Below are 21346 nucleotides of genomic sequence, written 5' to 3' on the forward strand. Positions count from 1 at the left end.
TGAGAGTGAGGGAACACAACCGTCACCCCCTGGTAAAGTGGTGAGCAACCATTGTACAGTGGAACCTCAGTTTACGCCTACCTCCGTTTATGAACGCCTCCATTTACGAACGCCGCAGACCCGGAAGTGTTTACATCCAGGTTCCACAGCGCTCGGATATGCAGAAGCGATCTGCGCAGCGCACATGTGCACAGAAGTGCTCTATCGGCGCTTCACACATGGGCAGAAGCGTGCCTTCGGTAAGCGAACGCCTCGGCAAGCGAATGCCTCCTTGGAACCAAACCGAGGTACCACTGTACTCATGCCATATGACTGATGTGAATCCAGGTCCACTCAGTCAGATTTCAAGATGCTGAAAATGTGGGATGTGTCAGTCAACTCCAACCTTCCAAGAAGAACCAACTGTCATCTCTGTGTCAGTTTGTTTGGACCGTTGAACAGTTAAGCTGCTGCTGATAGATGCTATGAAGGAGTTGTTAAGACTCACTAATACATAACATATAGTTTATTTTTTAACCTAAGTATGAATCTGACAGTAAACTAGTTTGCTTTATTATAACACAGATTCATGTGTATTTTTTTTTAAGACGGATAAAAGGGATTTGCAACTAAGAAAGACTCTAACAAGTCAGCAAGCCGTTTTGCTGCTGTGCAGACCTCAGTAAGGAAACGTTTGACTCTGCAACTAAACTAAAGTATATTATAAACGTTCCTGCAGAAAACACCAAAATACATTTTGGCGTCTCCATTGTTTACAAGGTCTTCTGTTATGAACTTCAAACTTCACCAATACACCATTGGCTCCTTATTATCCACTGAAAGGGAATTAGACACAAAAGTTTTGAATATGTGACAAACACATATTCTTCAGCAATTCCACAGGGGTCCCCAAGCATTGAATAAATAACTAAATTCCAGCTTGGTTATTAACAGGGCTATAATTAAATCTGCTGCCCCTCAGAAACCCCTGTGGACCTTCAGTGGCACTGGCAAAAGGAACACAAAGGATACTAAAATTAACAAGAATAATTTAAATAGGGTCTGGGATCCACAAGTCTGATCTTATATACTCCCAGATTGCATCCTCTCAGGTAAATAAAGTACCATTCAAATGAGACAGATCTTATCTTAGAGAAGTTAATTATAATATTGCCGGAGAAATCATGGATTCCGTGTAGAACAAACAGTTGCTTTTGTATTGAGAATGGTGGTCTTAGTGGTCTTGCTCCTGGAACTGGTTTCTTACAATGTATGTGAGGCTCACATAGCAAAATGCAGGCTCCAAGGTCCACACCGTCCACTTCACATGTATCATCAGCCAGGAGAGTTCATCATTGGTGGCATCGTCTCCCACAGTGCCTTCCTCTCCTCTCCAGCAACATTCACTGAGGATCCCCCAGCAGCGCTGCCTGACGAGCTTGTGTAAGAACTAAGCCACTCATTTATTACAGCAGAGGAATGATCAAACCTAGAGTTGCAGCCTCAGAATGACTGAAACTGCAAACCTCTACTCATTTTCCTGGGGAAAACCACTTTAGATTTGAATGAGACTTACGCTGGTGCAAAAAAATGGAAGGAATCTCTTGCAAATTAAGAGAATACAGGAGAAATTCCCACGTCTGGGTAGAGAAATGAACATAAAATTTTGATATGTATGCATGTTTGTGTGTCTGGGATAGGCCTTTTGAACAGCCCATTTTGATGGACTTTATCTGAACTAGAGTTTTAGTAACAATGAATTTTTAAAAACCTGTTCTGAGCTGAATGTTCTTAAGGTTTCATTTTCTGATCTTAGGCTAAGGTTTGTTTGTTTGTTTTGAATAACTCTTTATTATTTTAAAATCAATACATTGATAGAACAGAAATACACAGAAAGCAAAATTACAATAATTTACATATAAGCATACGTATATTTAAAGAAACTAATAATATCCAAACTGAAATTAGGAAGTTTAACATGATCTATACCATTTATATGTCCGACCATGAAAATAATTTAAAACCGGGAAAAAAATAGGTTAAAAATGACTGCCAGTTAATCTCACTGTGTTTTGCCTAGTCATTACCTTGTACCGCACAGTTGCATCTTTCATATATAATTTCTTTGTATATCCTTGCACGTTTCTATTTACATCCTTCAAGGGTCAGTCTAATTCTCCAAGAGATTCCCTTTTGTACCATAATTTTCTAGATACTCTTTAAAAATTCTCCATTCCTTATAGGTTGTTTGTTTTGTTTGTCCCCTTATCTTACCTGTTGTCTTTGCAAGTTGCAGGTATTCTACCATAAGGGCTTGCCAATCTGCTGTATTGGGTATTGCTGTATTCTTACAATTCCTCACTATTAATATTCTGGCCGCCGTTGTTCCATACATGAACAATGTTCTTTTGGTTTTCCCTATTTCATTTGGCAGTATGCTTAATAAAAAATATTTCTGGCCTTTTTTAAAATGTACATTTAAATATTTTTTTAAAGTTCTTCATATATAGTATTCCAATATACTGTACACAGGTGTCTGTACAATTCCACCACATGTGCCAATAAGATCCAATTTCTCTGTTATACCTCCAACATATCAGTGTTCTATTTTTATACATTTTAGCTAATATTTCCGGAGTTTTGTGCCATCTGTACATCATCTTTAGAATATTTTCCCTTAGGTTATAACAGGCCATAAATTTTATGTCTACCTGCCATAATTTTTCCCATTGTGCCATGTAGATATTATAACCCAGGTCCTGTGCCCCTCTCACCATTACTGCTTTCACTTGTTCCTCTTTTACCTCCCACTCTAATAAAAGACCATAAAGCCATAAGATGTGTCTTCCTTTAGTTGTTGTTGTTGTTTAGTCGTTTAGTCATGTCCGACTCTTTGTGACCCCATAGACCATAGCACACCAGGCACTCCTGTCTTCCACTGCCTCCCGCAGTTTGGTCAAACTCATGTTCGTAGCTTCAAGAACACTGTCCAACCATCTCATCCTCTGTCGTACCCTTCTCCTAGTGCCCTCGATCTTTCCCAACATCAGGGTCTTTTCCAGGGAGTCTTCTCTTCTCATGAGGTGGCCAAAGTATTGGAGCCTCAGCTACAGGATCTGTCCTTCCAGTGAGCACTCAGGGCTGATTTCCTTCAGAATGGATAGGTGGATAGGTTTGATCTTCTTGCAGTCCATGGGACTCTCAAGAGTCTCCTCCAGCACCATAATTCAAAAGCATCAATTCTTCCTTTAGTATTTTGTATTAATTCCTTTTCGAATTTGGATGTTTCTTTTGCAAGGCCTGTTTTTTTTATCGGTAATTAATCTTTGATGGGTTTGAAAATATTGCAGCCAGTCTGTCACGCACCCTTTAATTTCTTCGTATTTTTTCAATTTAATTCATTCTGATGTTCTTCTCGTACCAGTAGTAGTTGGTATGTGGCCCATTCCCCTTCCATGTTTCTTTTCCTGACTGCTAATGCCTCTGCAGGGGGATTTTAGATTCCCAAATTCCTTTATATTTTAACCAAATTTTATATAATGATTTCCTTATTAGGTGATTCAAAAAAAACCTGTGGACCTTTACCTTCTCATATATTAAATAGGTATGCCACCCATACCGATTGCCGTATCCCTCCAGGTCTAGCACGTCGGTGTCCCTTAATGTTATCCAATCTTTTAACCAACCAAAACCTGCTGCTGTATGATATAACTCTAGATCAGGGAGCGCAAGGCTCCTCTCTCTCTTTTGTCTATTAACAGCTGGTGTTTTATCCTCGGTCTTTTTTCGTTCCATATAAATTTCGCCATATCTTTTTTCCACTCCTGGAAACATTTAGTCCCCCCAATATCGGTATAGTTTGGAATAAAAAAGTCATTTTGGGGAGTATGTTCATCTTAACCACCGAGATTCTACCCCATAGAGAGAGATGTAGCTTATTCCAGGTTTTCATATTTTGCTTAACGTCGTTCCATGCTTTGACATAATCGACTTCATATAAATTAATACTCTCTGCTGATATCCAGATCCCTAGATATTTTATCTTGTTCTTAATCTCTAAACCCGTCAGCAGGTTGAGTTCCTTTTTCTCTTCTGTGTTTACATTTTTTGTTAATAACTTAGTTTTTTGCTAGTTTATCTTTAGACCTGCCACTTTCCCATATTTGTTGATTATTTCTAACATCACAGGCATGCTCCCTTTCGTGACTCGTGTTGTTATTATTAAGTCGTCGGCAAATGTCCTAACTTTGTAAGATTTTTTCCCAATTACAATTCCTTTTATTTTATCTTCATTTCTGAGATTTTGCAATAAAATTTCCAAAACTAATATAAGTAACCAAGGTGACGAGGGGCAACCTTGTGTTGTCCCTTTTGTGATTGGAAAACTTTCCGTCAAATTACCATTTATTATTAGCCTTGCTCTCTGCTGGTCATATATCGCTTCTATAGCTTTCCCCTTTCTTCCTCTTATTCCCATTACTTCAATTTGTTTTTTCATAAACCGCCAGGAGACGTTATCGAATGCCTTTTCTGCATCTAGCAGTAAAAGTGCTGCTTTTTTATCGGTCTTAAATTCTAAATGTTATTTTGAATTCCTCTCTTTCTTTTTTGGCCTTTTCCCATTTTTTTTATAATCCTTTATTTCTTTAAAAGATTTTTTTGCAGTATCTTCCAAGTGTTGTGACTTATTTTTAGATTCTTGTACTATTTTTGTCAATTCTTTATTTTTCTCAGAGAGGTCAGTTACTTGTAATTTCAACTCTGTAATTGATTTTGTATTGTCTTCAACTCTTTCATCCATCTTATCTAGTTTCTCCTCTATTCCTTTCATTTTGTTATTAATTTCCCTTTTTTAATCATTAAATTCTCTCATCTCCCCTATGTCCCCCTTCAAACTCAAAATTAAATCATTGACCTCCATTTCTGAGTTTTGGCCTGAAGCTCTCCTTCCCTGTTGGTTACAAGTCACACTTTGGCTATATTTTTTGTTCTATGACATAATAATAAATTGGAGTAACAATCTCCAACAGCCATAGGTTCACTCTATGGTTCCACACAATTTCCCACCATTTTCTAATATCACATTTCCTCTTTCACTTTAATTTACTTCTCTTTGTTTCCCCACCAGGTGTTTTATATTAATTAAAGTTCCGTTTCCAGCTACTTGATGTCGCTGTCATTTCTATCTACAATTCCTTTGTTAGGGCTTTCAGCTTAATTTTGTCCTCTCCGCTTTCTTATTGGCTGTTCCAGTCTTTTCTTCTCAACTTTTCAATAGTCCCTGCCATTCTCCTTTCCACGCCGCTCCATTGTTGCCCCAGTTGAGAATGTAAGTTACTTTTAAAAGTCTCCGATCTAGGTCCTGGTTTTCTTTCAAAGTTCAGACTTTCATTTTCTCCCTTATCCTTAGCTTTGTCTTCTATGATGAATTTTACACTATTTAGCCCTTTCTCTTCTTCTCTGCCTCCTTTTAGTAGTATGGTATTTGAAACAGTTCATTAATCCATGGCTTTTTCAAATTTTTCCTTGTTACGGTTACAATTATTGTAACAGTTCCTTGTTGCAGTTTAAGGCTTGGGTGCACAGCTATCAGTGGCAGTTCTTTCCTTAAATAGCTCTATTTTCCACTGAGCCTTGTGGTTATTTTCTGTGCTGAAGTCACACACAGTAAGCTTAATTTCCAAGATTTTCCTGTCTGGCCCCCTAGGTTTTACTCTCCTGGATCTAAATGGCAGTCTTTAGTCTCTTAATTCCTCTTGGAATTAATGCCACTTAGTAGAGATTAAGGGGTATAGTTAACTGGAAACTTTACCACCGCTCACCGTCACGGAATTCAAGGCTTCTTGTGGAGGGAAGTTCATTTCCTCGCGTCTAGGTCTCTCTGCTCTTTTGTCGCAAAGACGCAGAATGCCAAAGGTCCCTTCCGATGCCACTAGATATTTCGGAACAGGGTCACCCCCTGAGCCTTTTGGGGTCACGTAACCTTCACGTTGCCTCTCAAAATCTCCTCCAACAATCGCTCCTGCTTGGAGCTTCAACGGAGCGTGTCCGTCCTGGGGGAGCGGTAAAACCGGAAGCCCAGATCTTAGGCTAAGGTTTCTCTCAGCACTGAGAGGTACTTATTATGAAGTATAGAATTTAGTGAATTCCAACCACCATCACTGCCTCATGAAAATGAGGTCATTGCAGGGAGAGACCAGAGAGACCAGAGATGTTGTAAGTGTCATAAAAAGACCTCAGATATGTAAGGGAAGACGTTGCATGAGCAACCCCTGCTCTAGATAATATTAATCTTAAAAGATTGGGAAACTGGGGAAAAAGGAACAACATTAATTTCAATAGGGATGAATGCACAAACCTAAGATGAGGAACACTTGGCTTGCCATTAGTACATGTGGAAAGGTTCAAGTATTGTGTCGTGATCAAAGGAAGTAATAGTACTGCTGTATTCCTCCCTGGACACCTGGAGTCCTGTGTCCAGTTCTAATCACCACAATTCAAGAAGGATATTGTGAAGCAGGAACATGTGCAGAGGAGGGCAACAAAGATGGTCTGCAAACCAAGTCTTATGAGGAAAGGATAAGGGAGTTTGGTATGTTTAGCTTTGATGAGGCAGAGGGGAGGTATGATAGCCATTTTCAAATATCTCAAGGGCTGTCACCAGGAAGATGAAACATGCTTGTTTTCTCTTCCTCCAAATAAGGGTAATCAAGTTACATCAAGAAGAAGTTTCTATTTATAAGAGCTGTTCAAGAGTAGAACAGACTGAGATTTAACCACACAGAACTCAATTTGATTAACTACTGTGTTGATATAAATATATAAGGAAATAGCTGTTGGCGTTCCTACTGAAACAGTTTGCAACTCTCATTCTAGGGTGATGCCTAAGCTTTACCAGCACATCGTGACCTTGGCATTTGCAGTCAAGGAGATCAATGAAGACCCTCACATCTTACCCAATATCACCTTGGGCTTTCACTTATATGACAGCTATTCCTATGCAAAGAGCACATATCTTGCCACACTGCTACTTTTATCGATGGTGGAGAAATTTGTTCCCAACTATATATGTGATGTTGAAAGTTATCTGTCTGGGGTCATTGGGGGACTGGATTCTGAAATCTCCTTTTATGTGGCTACTGTTTTGGATATCTACAAGATTCCACAGGTATGACACCCATGTACAATACTTCTATTAGCTTGCATAGAGGATGAGGCAGGATCCTCAGAATCAGTTCAGGGTGAAGATGAAATTAGGAGAACCATGTACACCGCCTTGAGACCCTTAGAAAATAATGGTGGTACATAATGATAATATAAACAAACAAACCTGAATAAGGGGAAAGGGTGCAATACTAGAAAACAAAATACACGTCCCTCCCCCCAGTCTTACACACACATCAAGACCACTGATATGCCAAAGACAACCGATGGGAGAGTGGGCTTCTACCTCACCAGCTGTTTTTAGTTATGTAGCAATTTCTGCTCAGTGAGGAGGGTATCCGAATTGAGTTGCTGGGGAAAATGGGAAATTGCTTTAGATTCTGACATAGCCAGAGAATGTCTAGGTTATCTGCTGTTTGGGGCATGGTACATATGTCCCCCGATTCAGCTTTATCCATTGTACAAGACCTTGCCAAATTTTGCAATGACATAAAAAATAATTTGTTTGTTTTTTAACAACAACAACAACAACACTTTATTATTTATACCCTGCCAATCTGGGTGCCTTCCAATAAAATATTAAAATACAATAGTCCGTCAAACATTAAAAGATTCCCTACCCTGTTTCCCGTATTTTAAGATGTAGTCATAAAATAAGCCATAGCAGAATTTTTAAGCATTCAAGGCATATAAGCCATACCCCGAAAATAAGACATAGTGATAGGCGTAGCAGCAATGCCGGCCGCGGCAGGAGGAGGAGGAGGAGGAGGAGGAAGAGGAGGAGGAGGAAAAAAATAAGACATCCCCTGAAAATAAGCCATAGTGTGTTTTTTTGAGGAAAAACATGGGTAAACAGTAAAATAGACACAATGACAATGCTCCGCTCTAGTCATCAAAGTGTTCACAAAATTTATAAATAAATAAAATAGACACAGTGTCCCTCTCCAGTCATCAAATCAAAGGTCTAAAAACCACAAATGGGAGATGATCCCAGTTTCCAGCCCATCTGCATGTTTGTCTTTTGTATATCTGAAAGAGAGGCGCACAAAGCCCGAAACATTGTCAAAGGACATATTTGATTAATTTGGGTTCACCTATAATGATTGTGAATACTTTGAAAGAGCTCTATTTCTTCTCTTCTCTTCCCCCATTCTCACTTTAGCTCATTTATGGCTCTGCTCCAGTGATGAATGAGAAAAGCCCAGGGCTTCCCTTCTACCAGATGGCACCCCCAGAAGCCCTTCAGTATGAGGGAATTCTCTCTTTGCTTCTACATTTCAGGTGGACATGGATTGGAGTCCTTGCAACAGACAATGATAATGGGGAAAGATTTGTGCAAACTATTTCCCCAATGTTTACGAAAAGTGGTGTCTGCTTTGCATTCATAGAAAGATTCCCCAATTTCAGTTTTATATCTGAAATGTATGGCTTGCTAGAACAGGCGTACAATATACAAGATAAAATTGTTAGCAGCAAAGCTAATGTAGTGGTGACCTCTGGAGAGTCTTATTCCATGGCAAATTTTAGATGGCTTCCATTCCTAACAAAACATGATGACATGACCAAAAATGTAAAAAGTAAAGTATGGATAATAACAGCCCAGATTGAGTTTGCATCATTTTTCTTTCAAAGGAACTGGGATTCAGGAATATTCAATGGTGCTATAGCCTTTGAAATTCACTTCAGAAACCCCACAGGATTTCATCAGTATGTTGTGCACAGAAACCCTGCCACCACAAAAGGGGATGGTTTTATCAGGCATTTCTGGAAACATGCCTTTGAATGTGTATTCCCAGATATCACTTCAGACAAGATGGAGTGGAATATTTGCAAAGGAAAAGAGAAGCTGGAGAACCTTCCTGGATCACTTTTTGAACTGAGCATGACAGGCCACAGTTACAGTGTCCACAGTGCTGTGTACGCCATGGCCCATGCTTTACATGCCATGTCCACATCCAGACGCAGAAACAGAGGAATGGTGTACGGAGGGAGAGGGAAGAATCCAAATCCACAGGTTTGGCAGGTAAAGGTTGCACATCCACAACAGAGCTCTGTTGCTTCCTCATAATCAGAGTTGTGGCCAACATCCGGGGAGGGGAGTGCATGACATCACAGTTGAGCTATCTCCCGCCCCGCCCCCCGGAACATCTTACCTTCATGAAAGGGATGCACTAGGGTGAAGATGCTTTATTCTGGGTAGTTGAGGAGGTATATAAATAAACATGTCACTGGAGCACTGATTTGGTGTTACCCTAGATGATTCCCCACATATTGTGCTGCTTGCAGATCTGGACTATGTAAAGGCAGTATACCCCCAGAGGAAAGGGAAATGATGGTTGTGTCCTATTTTGAGTGGATATTGCCCTGTATTTGAGGAGAAAGCATTTGCAGGAGTGAATCTTTGCAGCCCAATGAGATGCCACTGCATCTACAGATAGAAAGCAGTGGTCATGGTCAATAGAGAGGTTCAGCATTCTCTCTTAGGCCATATCCACCAAATCCTTCCTCAGAGCAGGTGGCTGCACAACATGGAGTCTCATGGAGAGGGAGAAAGAAAAGATGGAAAGGGAAGTGTGGTGAAGAAGGGCTATAAAAAAACTAAGAGAGAGGCATGCTTGTGAAAGAGAACGGGTTGGCTTTCTCCATGCTTGGACCTGACTCCACTCACAGTTGCCTAAATCTCCAGCCATTTGCTGCATTCTCTGCACACAGGACAAAAGGTTGCTCAGCCCTGTATTAAACTGTAGCCTTTTCTAAACACCTGTCTTTTCTGTTTTCAATCTAGCTCCATCACTTTCTGAGAAGTATCTCATTTAACAATACTGCAGGAGATGTGGTCTTCATCAACCAGAATGGAGAGGCAGCATCTAGCTTGGATATTGTCAATTGGATCATATTCACAAACCAAAGTTTGCACAGAGTGAGAGTTGGGAGGATAGATCCACAAGCTCCTCCAGACCATAAATTAACCCTTGATGAAGATGCCATAACATGGCACGGTTGGTTTAACCAGGTAGGGCCACATTGTTATCTAATTCAGAAGAGATTCAATATAGGTTAAGCAATAATTATCCACCTGCATGTCTAATCACTGTCTTTTAAACTGCAAGTTACTGATTTGTGGATGTCCAAAGCAGGATCACCAATTTGAATTAAATATTGAGGGGGGCTGGCAGGTAAGCCCCACCACTGCTTCTATGTACCTTATTCCTCTAGCTTGTCCGCTCCTTCTATCTTCTCTATGTGCCCCATGTGGGATCCAGAAACATTCTGGAGAAAAGTAAGGATGCCACCGGATGCCACTTTCCAGTCACTTCAGCAGCATCTTCAGTTTAAATGCAAAATTCATTACATTAACAAAAATCATTGAAAATGGTAGTGCCTGCACATCCTAGAACAATAGAGGAGATATCACATCATGTCAAACATTACTACTACTAAAAGGAAACGTAGCAATTGCTCTTGGTAGAGGCATTCCGTATCGGTTTAGAAACATAGAGAAGAGCCTAAGAGCCTGAAACATTCTCAACTCATTATTCTCTTGCTGATTCTTCTGCTCTTTCATTTATGGAATAGACTCAGCCTTTTTCTGTCTGTACTGAGAGATGTCTTCCAGGATCAAGCAAGAAAGTGAAGGAGGGACAGCCACCTTGCTGCTACGATTGCATTCCATGTGCAGAGGGGAAGATTGCAAACCAGGATGGTAAGGAACAGGATTCGATTAAATGGATCCATTTGATTGAAAGGTGTAAGACTGGCTGAGGTTAAGTTTCAAAAGTAGACATAAGCTATTGTGTGTGTGTGTCCTTGCCTCTTGGTAGTCATTGTCCTTCAGATATTGGTGGTAGTAGTAGTATTAACAATAATTTTTATTCAGTCTATTTGACTGGGTTGCCACAACCATGCTGGGCAGCTTCCAACAAATTAAACTATCGACCACAGTCAAACTTCAAACATTAAAGGCTTCGCTATATAGAGCTGTCTTCAGGTGTCTTCTAAAAGTCAGGTTGTCGTTTATATCCTTGACATCCGATGGGGGTAACCTCACTTCTCGCAGTGGGAGAACTGACAAAAGGCCCCGAGAGCTTGATCTCAGAGTACAGGCTGAACAATGGAGGCACACAGGGTCAATATTTAGTGAGATAGTTGGAATATGTGAATCAAATGATAAGAACAATGCATTGACAATAGCCAGGTGGTAAGTGGTTCAAATAATATTCAGAGGGGCCCTTGTTACTAATTCTGACTTACACAAGCTGCACTCAAGCTAGTGTGATGATACATTCAAATATTACGAGGAAGAATGGCCCTGGCTGTGTCACTTATAGAACCACATCGCTCTCAACGACATGAGAGAGTACTGGACATACATTTTATTTGAGCTGAGCTCTTTTCTTCTGAGACAGAAAATAAACCTTTCAGCAAGCTGGCATGAAAGGAGCTAAGGGCCATATCCTTATTTTTTCCAGATATGAATGACTGTTATAAATGCCCAGACAAAGAATATCCAAGCAAGAACCGGAATGTATGTCTACCCAAGGATATCAGCTTCTTGTCTTATGAAGAATCTTTGGGCATCAGTTTAGCTTGTTTCTCTCTTTCCCTTTTCTTGATCACAGCTCTGATACTAGGTATATTTATGAAGCACCACGACACACCCATTGTCATTGCAAACAACCGAAACCTGACGTACGCTCTCCTCATCTCTCTCCTGCTCTGCTTCCTTTGTGCATTGCTCTTCATTGGGCGACCAGAGAAGGTGACCTGCCTCCTTCGACAAACAGCTTTTGGTATCATCTTCTCAACTGCTGTTTCTTGTGTCCTGGCAAAAACTTTAACTGTGGTTTTGGCCTTCATGGCTACAAAACCAGAATCCAGGATGAGGAAATGGGTGGGGAAAGGACTAGGTCACTCCATTCTCCTTTCCTGCTCCATAGTTCAAGCAGGGATATGTACTGTGTGGCTGGCAACCTCTCCCCCATACCCAGATGTGGACATGCACTCAGTGATGGAAGAAATTATACTAGAATGTAATGAGGGGTCTGTGACAATGTTTTACTGTGTCCTCATCTACATGAGCTGCCTGGCAACTGTAAGTTTTGCTGTGGCTTTCCTCGCCAGGAAGCTGCCAGACAGTTTCAACGAAGCCAAGTTCATCACTTTCAGCATGTTGGTCTTCTGCAGTGTTTGGCTGTCCTTTATTCCTTCCTACCTGAGCACCAAGGGAAAATATATGGTAGCTGTGGAGATCTTCTCCATCCTAGCCTCTGGTGGTGGGTTGCTGGGCTGCATCTTTTCCCCCAAGTGTTACATAATCATTCTGAGGCCTGAGCTGAACAATAGGGAACAGCTAATAAGGAAGAAAAAATAAAGAAATAAGAAACCTGTCCTTTGCTGTATTTTGGGTTTTTCTCTGTGTGTGCAGTGGAATATTTGGAAATACATTTTCAGTAGCTTCCCCCCCCCAAAAAAAGAAGAAGAAACAAAAAGACAAAAAAAGGAAAAAATAACTGTAACAACGATATTTCTCATTACTTAACATTGTAGACTTCCTCTATTCCCCCCTCACTGGGTCCATTTTTAATCTATCCTTGGCAATTTTCATGTTATATCTTAAGCATTTTCTAGCACTTATACATTTTCATCTTCCTCTATTTCATAAACAATTTCCTCTTCATTATCCCTCAAATATTCCTAACCTATAATCATCAATTATTCTTAACCTATAATCATCAAATATTCATATCCTTTAATTAATTTCTCAATATCTGTCTTCAATCCACCCCTTAGCCTAAAACTAATTCCCCAAAATGTCCATAATTTTAAACATTACTTCTATTTGAATAGCATTTAAACACTTACATCTTATTCTGCCCAATCTTTGGAAATTAAAAGCTTCCTATCGTTCTTTCCAGCTTTCGGCAAGATAACTGTGTCTCAGTTCACTCAATGGGGGAGATCAACCTCCATTTTTAAAATCTCCTCCTGTGGCCAATTTCTTCAAATTAATGGTTTAAAAATCCCTTTTCTTTTGCTCATGGTGTCCAATGTATTCAATTATTTTTAAATTAGAAGAATCCACCACTCAACAGGCTGTCGGCTCAGAGCTTCACGCTGCGAAGGTAGCGAATCTACTCACAGACACCCACGTCTCAACTTCACTCACTCTCGGGGCTCTTAATAGAGCTTAGCAGGGAGCGGAGGATGCATTTCTGGGTGCAGCTGAGTCCCCATGACCCCAGAAAGCTCAATCTAGGCTTCTTCTGGGGGTCCGTGGCATTCTCACAGCTCCCCCCCCCCTTCACAGTGCGAGGAACCTTGGAGCTCGAGGTTTCCTCGCCGCTCAGCGATGGCGGTAGACCAGAAGTCCTTCAGTTGCTGTCTTATATAAATCTTTCTACACTCCAAATTTCCATAATTGAAAATTCATTTGTAAAATTGACTTATTTCATTTGAAGAAAACAAGCATACCTCTACGCACACATTATTTTCTTGTAGCATGTTTTGATGAGAGGACTCAACAATTCTTGTCAAAATATGCAAATCTGTATCTGGCCTTAATTCTCAATGATAAAAATATTACTTAAAACTGTCAGCATAATGGGTTCTGTGAAACTGTAGGATTAAATAACTTCATCTATTGCAGCCCATGGGATATTTCTTGTTTGTTGTTCTGTACTGCTAACAGATTTCACCATCAACCCTATCCATACTCAAGATCAGGCATCCCCAAACTGCGGCCCTCCAGATGTTTTGGCCTACAACTCCCATGAGCCCTACCTAAGAGGACCAGTGGTCAGGGATGATGGGAATTGTAGTCCAAAACATCTGGAGGGCTGAAGTTTGGGGGTGCCTGCTCAAGATCATAGAAATGTAAGATGATCCTCTTGAAACAGGCCAATGGCCTGATTTGGTGATTCAATTCCTTCACTCCTCTTTCAGAGGGAATCAGTTTGGTCCTGATTTCATTCAGAACCCTGAATCCAAATTGAGATTTAGAAATTGAATCTTCAGGAATTCCTTTGACATGAATTGAGAAACCAAAGTGGCATAACATTTTCTTTCTTCACATAGGTTCCTGGAATTGGAACTTGGAGACATGGTGACCCCTCTATAGACTAATAACACCACCAAATTGCAGAAACAACTGTTTATGTCTGTGTGTTTGCTCACCAAATTATTCCATTTATTAAAAATCATAAGAAGGTGGGTTGGCATGTGATCAGCCTGAGCAGGAGCAGGAGATGTTGAAAGTGGGCCCAGCAATCTCCTTAGTAATGGTGGGCTTCTAAGTGAGAAATGTGGCTGATTAAACATGTTTGCGTGTCTCCACTTTTCACTGAAACTGCTGGACCGATTGTGTTAAAATTTTGACACAACGTCAGATGTGAATACACGAGGAAGCTAAGGCAGTTTGTGTAAACAGATTTCACACCTGAGACAGGTAAAAAGATGATTTTAGGTGATTTTAGATAAAAAACACAGCACCCTCCAGAGGATGTCAAAGGAACTGAAGATATTTCCTTTGGTATAGCGCCATCTGTTGGATGTCAACACGGCCTCAGCTGCTGCCATTGGCTGCAGACTATCATTGACATCACAGAAGACCACAGCAACCAACTGAATATGGGCCTTTAACAGAAATCAACAGCAATGCCCAGCATTGGCGAGCTGGGAGAACCAGCTAGGCCACAGGGGCTTGCGAGGGGTGTTGGGAAATTCATTCCCCATCTGCAGTCATAGGTTTATTGTATATCATATGACTGTATGTGTTTTCATTCCACAGAGTGGAAGTGACATAGACAGGATGTTTGTCTTATGTGTTCCTGAAGTGGAACTATTGTTCTTCGTTCATTCTCTTTACTGCCTGTGATGCTAGAGAAAGTGAGCCATAATGAAGAGCTCCAAGTCTGTTTATATGTAAATAAACTAGCTTAGCCAGAATGCTGTGCTGCTGAGTCTGTCACGCAACTACACAAACCTCTGTGGATCCCTAAAGTGTGCTGGTGCTTCACATCACCAGTCACTGTGATGTTTGGGCTGAAGAATGCTCAAGAAGCTCCCGAACGATCTCCCAGGAGAGAGGGAAAATGCCAGTTGGGTATGTGTCTCTGCCATGGCCTTACTCTCAAGTAGGGACATTCCTGGCCATGCTGACAAGGGGGAGAGATAGAGGGGTGCCGTCACATGGAAGGAAGATGACGTCACACAATGTGGGGAACAGAGAGAGGGGTGTCGTGCTGTCATGCAACTGGGGTGAGGAATGGAGGCACTGACTGGAGGAGGGCCCTGCCTTTAGGGAGGATGAACGTGTCAGGATGGGGTGCGTGGATTTCACAGAACATGCTTGGGTGGGGGAGTCAGGGTTGGGATGGGGCGGAATTTTAAACAACACACGTATTGGGGGGAACTCTGAAGGTTAGGGGACTATGAAGGTCCTTTTAACAGACTGAGCCACAACAACACATGGCCGGGCCAGCTAGTTCTATATAAAGCAGCTTCCTATCTTCCTAAAAATAATAGCCTAGTGTTTAAATCCAGGATAGGGAACTTTTGATCATTTAGATAATTGTTGGGGGTGGGGGCGGGTTAGGGGGTGTACAAAAGTTTGGGCAGAAGGGTAGCATATGTTAGTTAAGTTGATGAAATGGGGAGGGGGTTCAGAGCATCTGATTAACATAGAGCAGGACAGCCAACTTAAATAAAATATTGTGGGTGCCCAGGTAAGCCCCGCCCTGCATAATTGATCACATGATGCAGTGCTCACAAACCATTTGAATGGCAATTTCCATCAATTTTGTGGGAAAATGGCCCCCTCAAATATTGGCTTCTATGACACTGAGCAAAAAGTGGTCTCATTCAATGAAAGGGACATAGATTTGTGTGTGTGTGTGTGTGTGTGTGTGTGTGTGTGTAGGACAGGGAACAAGACTTTCAGATATTTTGTCTGCTCCCATCAACCCAAGCAGAATGGTCAGTGGCAAAAGGTAAAAAAAAAAAATGGAGTCCAATAACAAATGAAAGGCCACCGATTCCCCATCTCCACTGCAAACATTAGTGAGCTAGTTGGAGCAATGGCTTGGCTTGGCTCTGTATAAGTCACCTTCAGATGTACCTATAAGCAATGTATGATACACTTGGACTGGAGTCTCAGGACCTAGTCAAGAATAATGGCAGAAAATAAAAACAATTAAAAAACAATTCATAATAATAATAATAATAAATTTTTATTTATACCCCGCCCTCCCCAGTCAAAAACCGGGCTCAGGGCGGCTGACACCAACAGAACCACAATAAAACATAAAAACAATTAATTAAAATACAGATTAAAATACAGTATTAAAATTTAAAGTGCAGCCTCATTTCAAGTAGGCCATAAGTGGCTGACACCAACAGAACCACATAAAAACATAAAAACAATTAGTTAAAATACAGATTAAAATACAGTATTAAAATTTAAAGTGCAGCCTCATTTCAAGTAGGCCATAAATCCAAGCCATGAGGGAGAAAAACACAGGGGTCAGGCTGAGTCTAACCCAAAGGCCAGGCGGAACAGCTCTGTCTTGCAGGCCCTGCGGAAAGATGACAAATCCCGCAGGGCCCTGGTCTCCTGGGAAAGAGCGTTCCACCAGGTTGGGGCCAGTACTGAAAAGGCCCTGGCTCTAGTAGAGGCCAATGTAGCCATCTTATGACTCGGGATCTCCAGAATATTATTGTTTGTGGACCTTAAGGTCCTCCGCGGGGCATACCAGGAGAGGCGGTCCCGTAGGTACGAGGGTCCCAAGTCGCATAGGGCTTTAAAGGTCAAAACCAGCACCTTAAACCTGATCCTGTACTCCACCGGGAGCCAGTGCAGCTGGTAAAGCACTGGATGAATGTGATCCCGCGGCCGGGACCCTGTAAGGAGCCTCGCCGCGGCATTCTGCACCCGCTGGAGTTTCTGGGTCAGCTTTAACGGCAACCCTGCGTAGAGCGAGTTACAATAGTCAAGCCTGGAGGTGATCGTCGCATGGATCACTGTGGCCAGATCGGGGCGAGAGAGGTAAGGGACCAACTGCTTGATGCGGCGGAGATGGAAAAATGCCACCTTTGCTGTGGATGCAACCTGCGCCTCCATGGAAAGGGAGGCGTCAAAGGTTACACCCAAACTCTTGACAGAAGGCGCTGGTACCAATTGAGCCCCTGCAAAAGATGGGAGTTGGCCCCCCAACCCCATGTCGCCCCGACCTAGCCAGAGGACCTCTGTCTTCGAAGGATTTAACTTCAGTCGGCTCCCACGTAGCCATCCAGCCACAGCTTCCAAGCACCTGGTGAGTGTGTCCGGGGCCGAGGCAGGGCAGCCGTCCATCAACAGATAGATCTGGGTGTCATCAGCATATTGATGACAACCCAGCCCAAAACTCCGGACAATCTGGGCAAGGGGGCGCATAAAGATATTAAAAAGCATTGGGGAAAGGATTGCGCCTTGCGGGACTCCACACACCAAGGGGTGCCGCGGCGACAACTCCCTCCCTAGCGCCATTATTATATAATAATAATAATGGCAGATAACACAAAGATGCACTTTTTGCTGATTTCACCAAAGACTGTGATGGAAGCATCTCATTACTGTCTCCTTTCTCCCTCTCCAATATAAACAGTGATATGCAAAAAAGGAATGTTGGTTGCAGACCAGACAATGGTGACTGAGTTTGTCTTGCTTGGCCTTTCTGAAACCTGGGTAATCCAACTCTTCTTCTTTGTCTTCTTCCTCCTCCTCTACATTGCTACTGTCTTCAGCAACACTCTCATTTTCTCAGCCATTTCCAGGGATCAATGTCTTTCGGATTCACCCATGTTCTTTCTGCTGGGTCACTTGGCTTTACTGGAACTCTGCCTATCCTCCTTTGCCATACCAAGATCTCTCTTGGATTTCCTTGCCCAACATCAGATCACCTGCTTCCAGACCAGCATGGCACAAATCTTCTTTCTCCGTGTGTTTTTCTCACTAGTGTGTTTTTCTCACTAGTGTCTTTTATTGGCCTGCTGATCGCCTATGGATTCATTCTATGCTTTGAAGAACAAGGAGATAAGGGCTGCCATTACAAGCCTTTCAGCAAGGCTTTCTGGGCAGGTTTCTACTCAGGGACGTCCCCACCATTAGACAGCATGAGGCGGCCACATCCAGCAGCTGATTTTGGCTGTCACAGAGCAATAGCAAATGGTCAGTTATTTAATTTGCTGTTCCGATGCACTTATCAGGTCCTCCCTAACAAGAGGGCACGTGTTGCGGTGCAACCTGGCAACCAGACCCTGTGTTGTGGGTGGGAACGTTTAGATGCCCACCCTATTGGAGGTCCCTCGATCCTGGGTGCAATCTGACCAGTGGGATGCCAGCGAAACCGGTCGAGTGACCTCTATTTAAGCCTATGCCCATGTCCCTGAGCTTCCCCTTTTGGGTTCTCTGCATCGGAACACCTGCCCACCTCTCCCTATATTTAGGGCTTACGCTTGACCTTGCTATGCTGTCGTGTGTCATCTGTTGTTGGGACAGGGGCATGGCAGGAATTTCCCCCACTTGGCTGATTGGCTGTTGCCATTTGGGTTTCGCCTGCCGCGTAGCAAATCATCTCAACTTGTAAGGTTGCAGATCGGCTCTGGTTCAGGTGATAGGGGTGGCAGAACGGTCTCACCATCCCTATGCATTGGGTATTCCACGGACTCATTGGTTGGTCAACCCTGTGAGGGGTTGTGCCTTGAACCTGAGTCCAGGGGACATCTGTGTGGGGGACTAGCAGGGCTCCTGCTTTCCACTGTCCCAGGTGTTCACCCGAGGCTGACATATGGTTGGTGCCCAGGGTCAGCGCTTCCTGCAAGGGTGCAGGGAGCTAGTCGAACCAGAGCCTATGCAACCACTCACTTGATTGTCTATATATATATATATATATATATATATATATATATATATATATTCCCACTGCATGCGCGGCTGTAACACCCTTCGTCTGTAACCGCTGAACCGAATTGCATCAAATTAGGACAAAGCGTACCTTGCCCACCAGGGAGGGATCTGGCATAAAAATATTTCCAAAAACACACACCTTTCATACCTAAAATAATGATTAAACACAAAAAGTGGCGCCCAAATTACACATCACCAGCAGAAGCTCTGAAGACTCCAGCAGCATCCAAAAGAAAGGCAGATTGCGCGCTGTCACCAGGAAAAGCTTTGAAGGGTGACGCCAAACAATGACGTCATCAACCGAGCAACTGAAACCACCAAGGCGGCCATTACCAGACAACCCACAGAGTCAGGCTGGGCCAAGGAATGGAGATACAGGGTGGAGGCCTCGGCTCACATTTAAATACTAGCCCAAGCCAAGATCAACAAACTAGGCCTCGCCTCTACTTTAAAGCCTACAGACTAGGCCTCAGCTCTACTTTACAGCCTACAGACTAGGCCTCGGCTCCACTTTACAGACTAGGCCTCAGCTCTACAGCCTACAAACTAGGCCTCTACTCTACTTTAAATACTATCCCGAGTGGAGCCCTGGGTGGGGGGTGGGGGTGGGAAAGGCCCGAATAGGTCATGGGTTGACGTAGGGTGGGGGGAGCCACAGGGTGGGGGAAGGGGGACGGGATACCTCATGGGTTGCTACAGCATGGGAGTAATCACAGGGATGAGACACAACAATGGGGGGGGAGAGGAAAAAAGCACATAGTCCAGGGGGGAACGGACACATCCTCCCCCTTTCCTGGGAAACAAGGCCCCTGAGTCATGCACAGCAAAAAATCAAAAGAAAACAAAAATAATTAAAACAACAAATCCAAGGACAACGTTCAAACAATCCGGAAAAGCATATTACATCAAAACACTAACCAAAAACAAGTTATGCAACTATTACCATTCAAAACACAAATGACATCAATACCCCCCCCCCATAAAAAAACACAAAAAACCCACAGCAACGTGTGGCCGGGTCAGCTAGTAATCAATAAAGTTGTGGCGTAAATTCTGCCAAAAACCAAACCAAAATTTGAGTCTTTCTTGTCTGAATTTATTTTGGGGTGGTGGTGGTTAAAAGGCCTACGCACGCAAATACATGGTGGAAAAAGTGAATAAGAAGTTTCTTTCCTCTCTTGATTGTATAACCCAGGCTCATCCAATGGAGCTGAAAAGCAAGTACTTCTTTATATTGTACATTTTGAACAATAGACTTTGTTGTCACAAGGGATTGTCAATGGCTTGGATGAAGGCCAATCCAAACTGGGTCATGCAAATATTGGGCCAAGTGGAGTTAAGACATGCACAGATCGTCCCATTTTGGGGTGGGCCATGCAGAGTGATCCGGAGTTTTCAGGGGTTGAGTGGTGGGTGGCAAGGCTGCCAGGTTCTAATACACCGCCATGTCCCCTGCAGAAACCTCTGCTCAGCAGCTGGTTAGGGGAGGGTTTGATCCTGCTGGTTTCAGGGTGCTCCTATGCATAGCTGCCAAGTCTCCCATATTCCCTGGGAAACCCCCGTTTTTCCAGTTGTTTCCCACTGGCAGCCCAGATTTTTAAAAACCCCGTAAATCCCCCGGATTCTTACCGCCCCGGGGAGGCTCCTTCTGCACATGTCTGGAGTCTCTGGACATGCGCATAAGTGATTTATGGCGCTGTGGCCATTTTGGAAATGGGCAGAGCATGCGTAGAAGCGACTTCCGGTGGTGCTCTGCCCAGTTCCAAAATGGCCACAGCACGACTTCCAGTGCTGCAGCCATTTTGGAAATGGGCAGAGCATGCGTAGAAGCAACTTCCGGTGCTGCTCTGCCCAGTTCCAAAATGGCCGCAGCACGACCCCCGGTGCCGTGCTGCTGCCGATCCCGGATTTTTCAATCTGGGAGTTGGCACCTATGCTCCTATGCAAGCAGCACACATCAGGATTCAATTCCTGTTCTCAGTTGGGAGTGGCGGAAGGGACACATCAACTCGTTTTTTAATGTATGAAATAACACAAAAATTCAACTTTGATGACTGTGCACAGATTGCATTTTTAGAAAAATTGTATGTTATGCTATAATATCATGCTCCCTTTATTCAAAAATAATTGCCTCTCCATATCCAGGGAGTGTTTTCTGTTTCAACAGCCACAGGTTCCCTGTACCTGCAATTTTCAGTTGGTTACAGTAGGGATATTTATTTATTCATCACCCATCCTTCACCCATCCTTTAAAAACAGTTT

At 42.7% G+C, this 21346-nt stretch overlaps 1 protein-coding gene across 1 annotated transcript; it reads left to right on the forward strand.

The window, feature by feature from the left end:
• The first annotated feature begins 1204 nt into the window (after positions 1 to 1204).
• On the forward strand, positions 1205 to 12514 carry LOC118095617 (vomeronasal type-2 receptor 26-like). Its single transcript, XM_060281282.1, has 6 exons — positions 1205 to 1422; positions 6856 to 7147; positions 8306 to 9166; positions 9929 to 10156; positions 10720 to 10846; positions 11613 to 12514. Exons 1-6 carry the CDS (start codon positions 1205 to 1207, stop codon positions 12512 to 12514), a joined length of 2628 nt encoding a protein of 875 aa, XP_060137265.1.
• Positions 12515 to 21346: the final 8832 nt, after the last annotated feature.

Source organism: Zootoca vivipara, chromosome 13 (assembly GCF_963506605.1).
Source record: "Zootoca vivipara chromosome 13, rZooViv1.1, whole genome shotgun sequence".
NCBI lineage: Eukaryota > Metazoa > Chordata > Lepidosauria > Squamata > Lacertidae > Zootoca > Zootoca vivipara.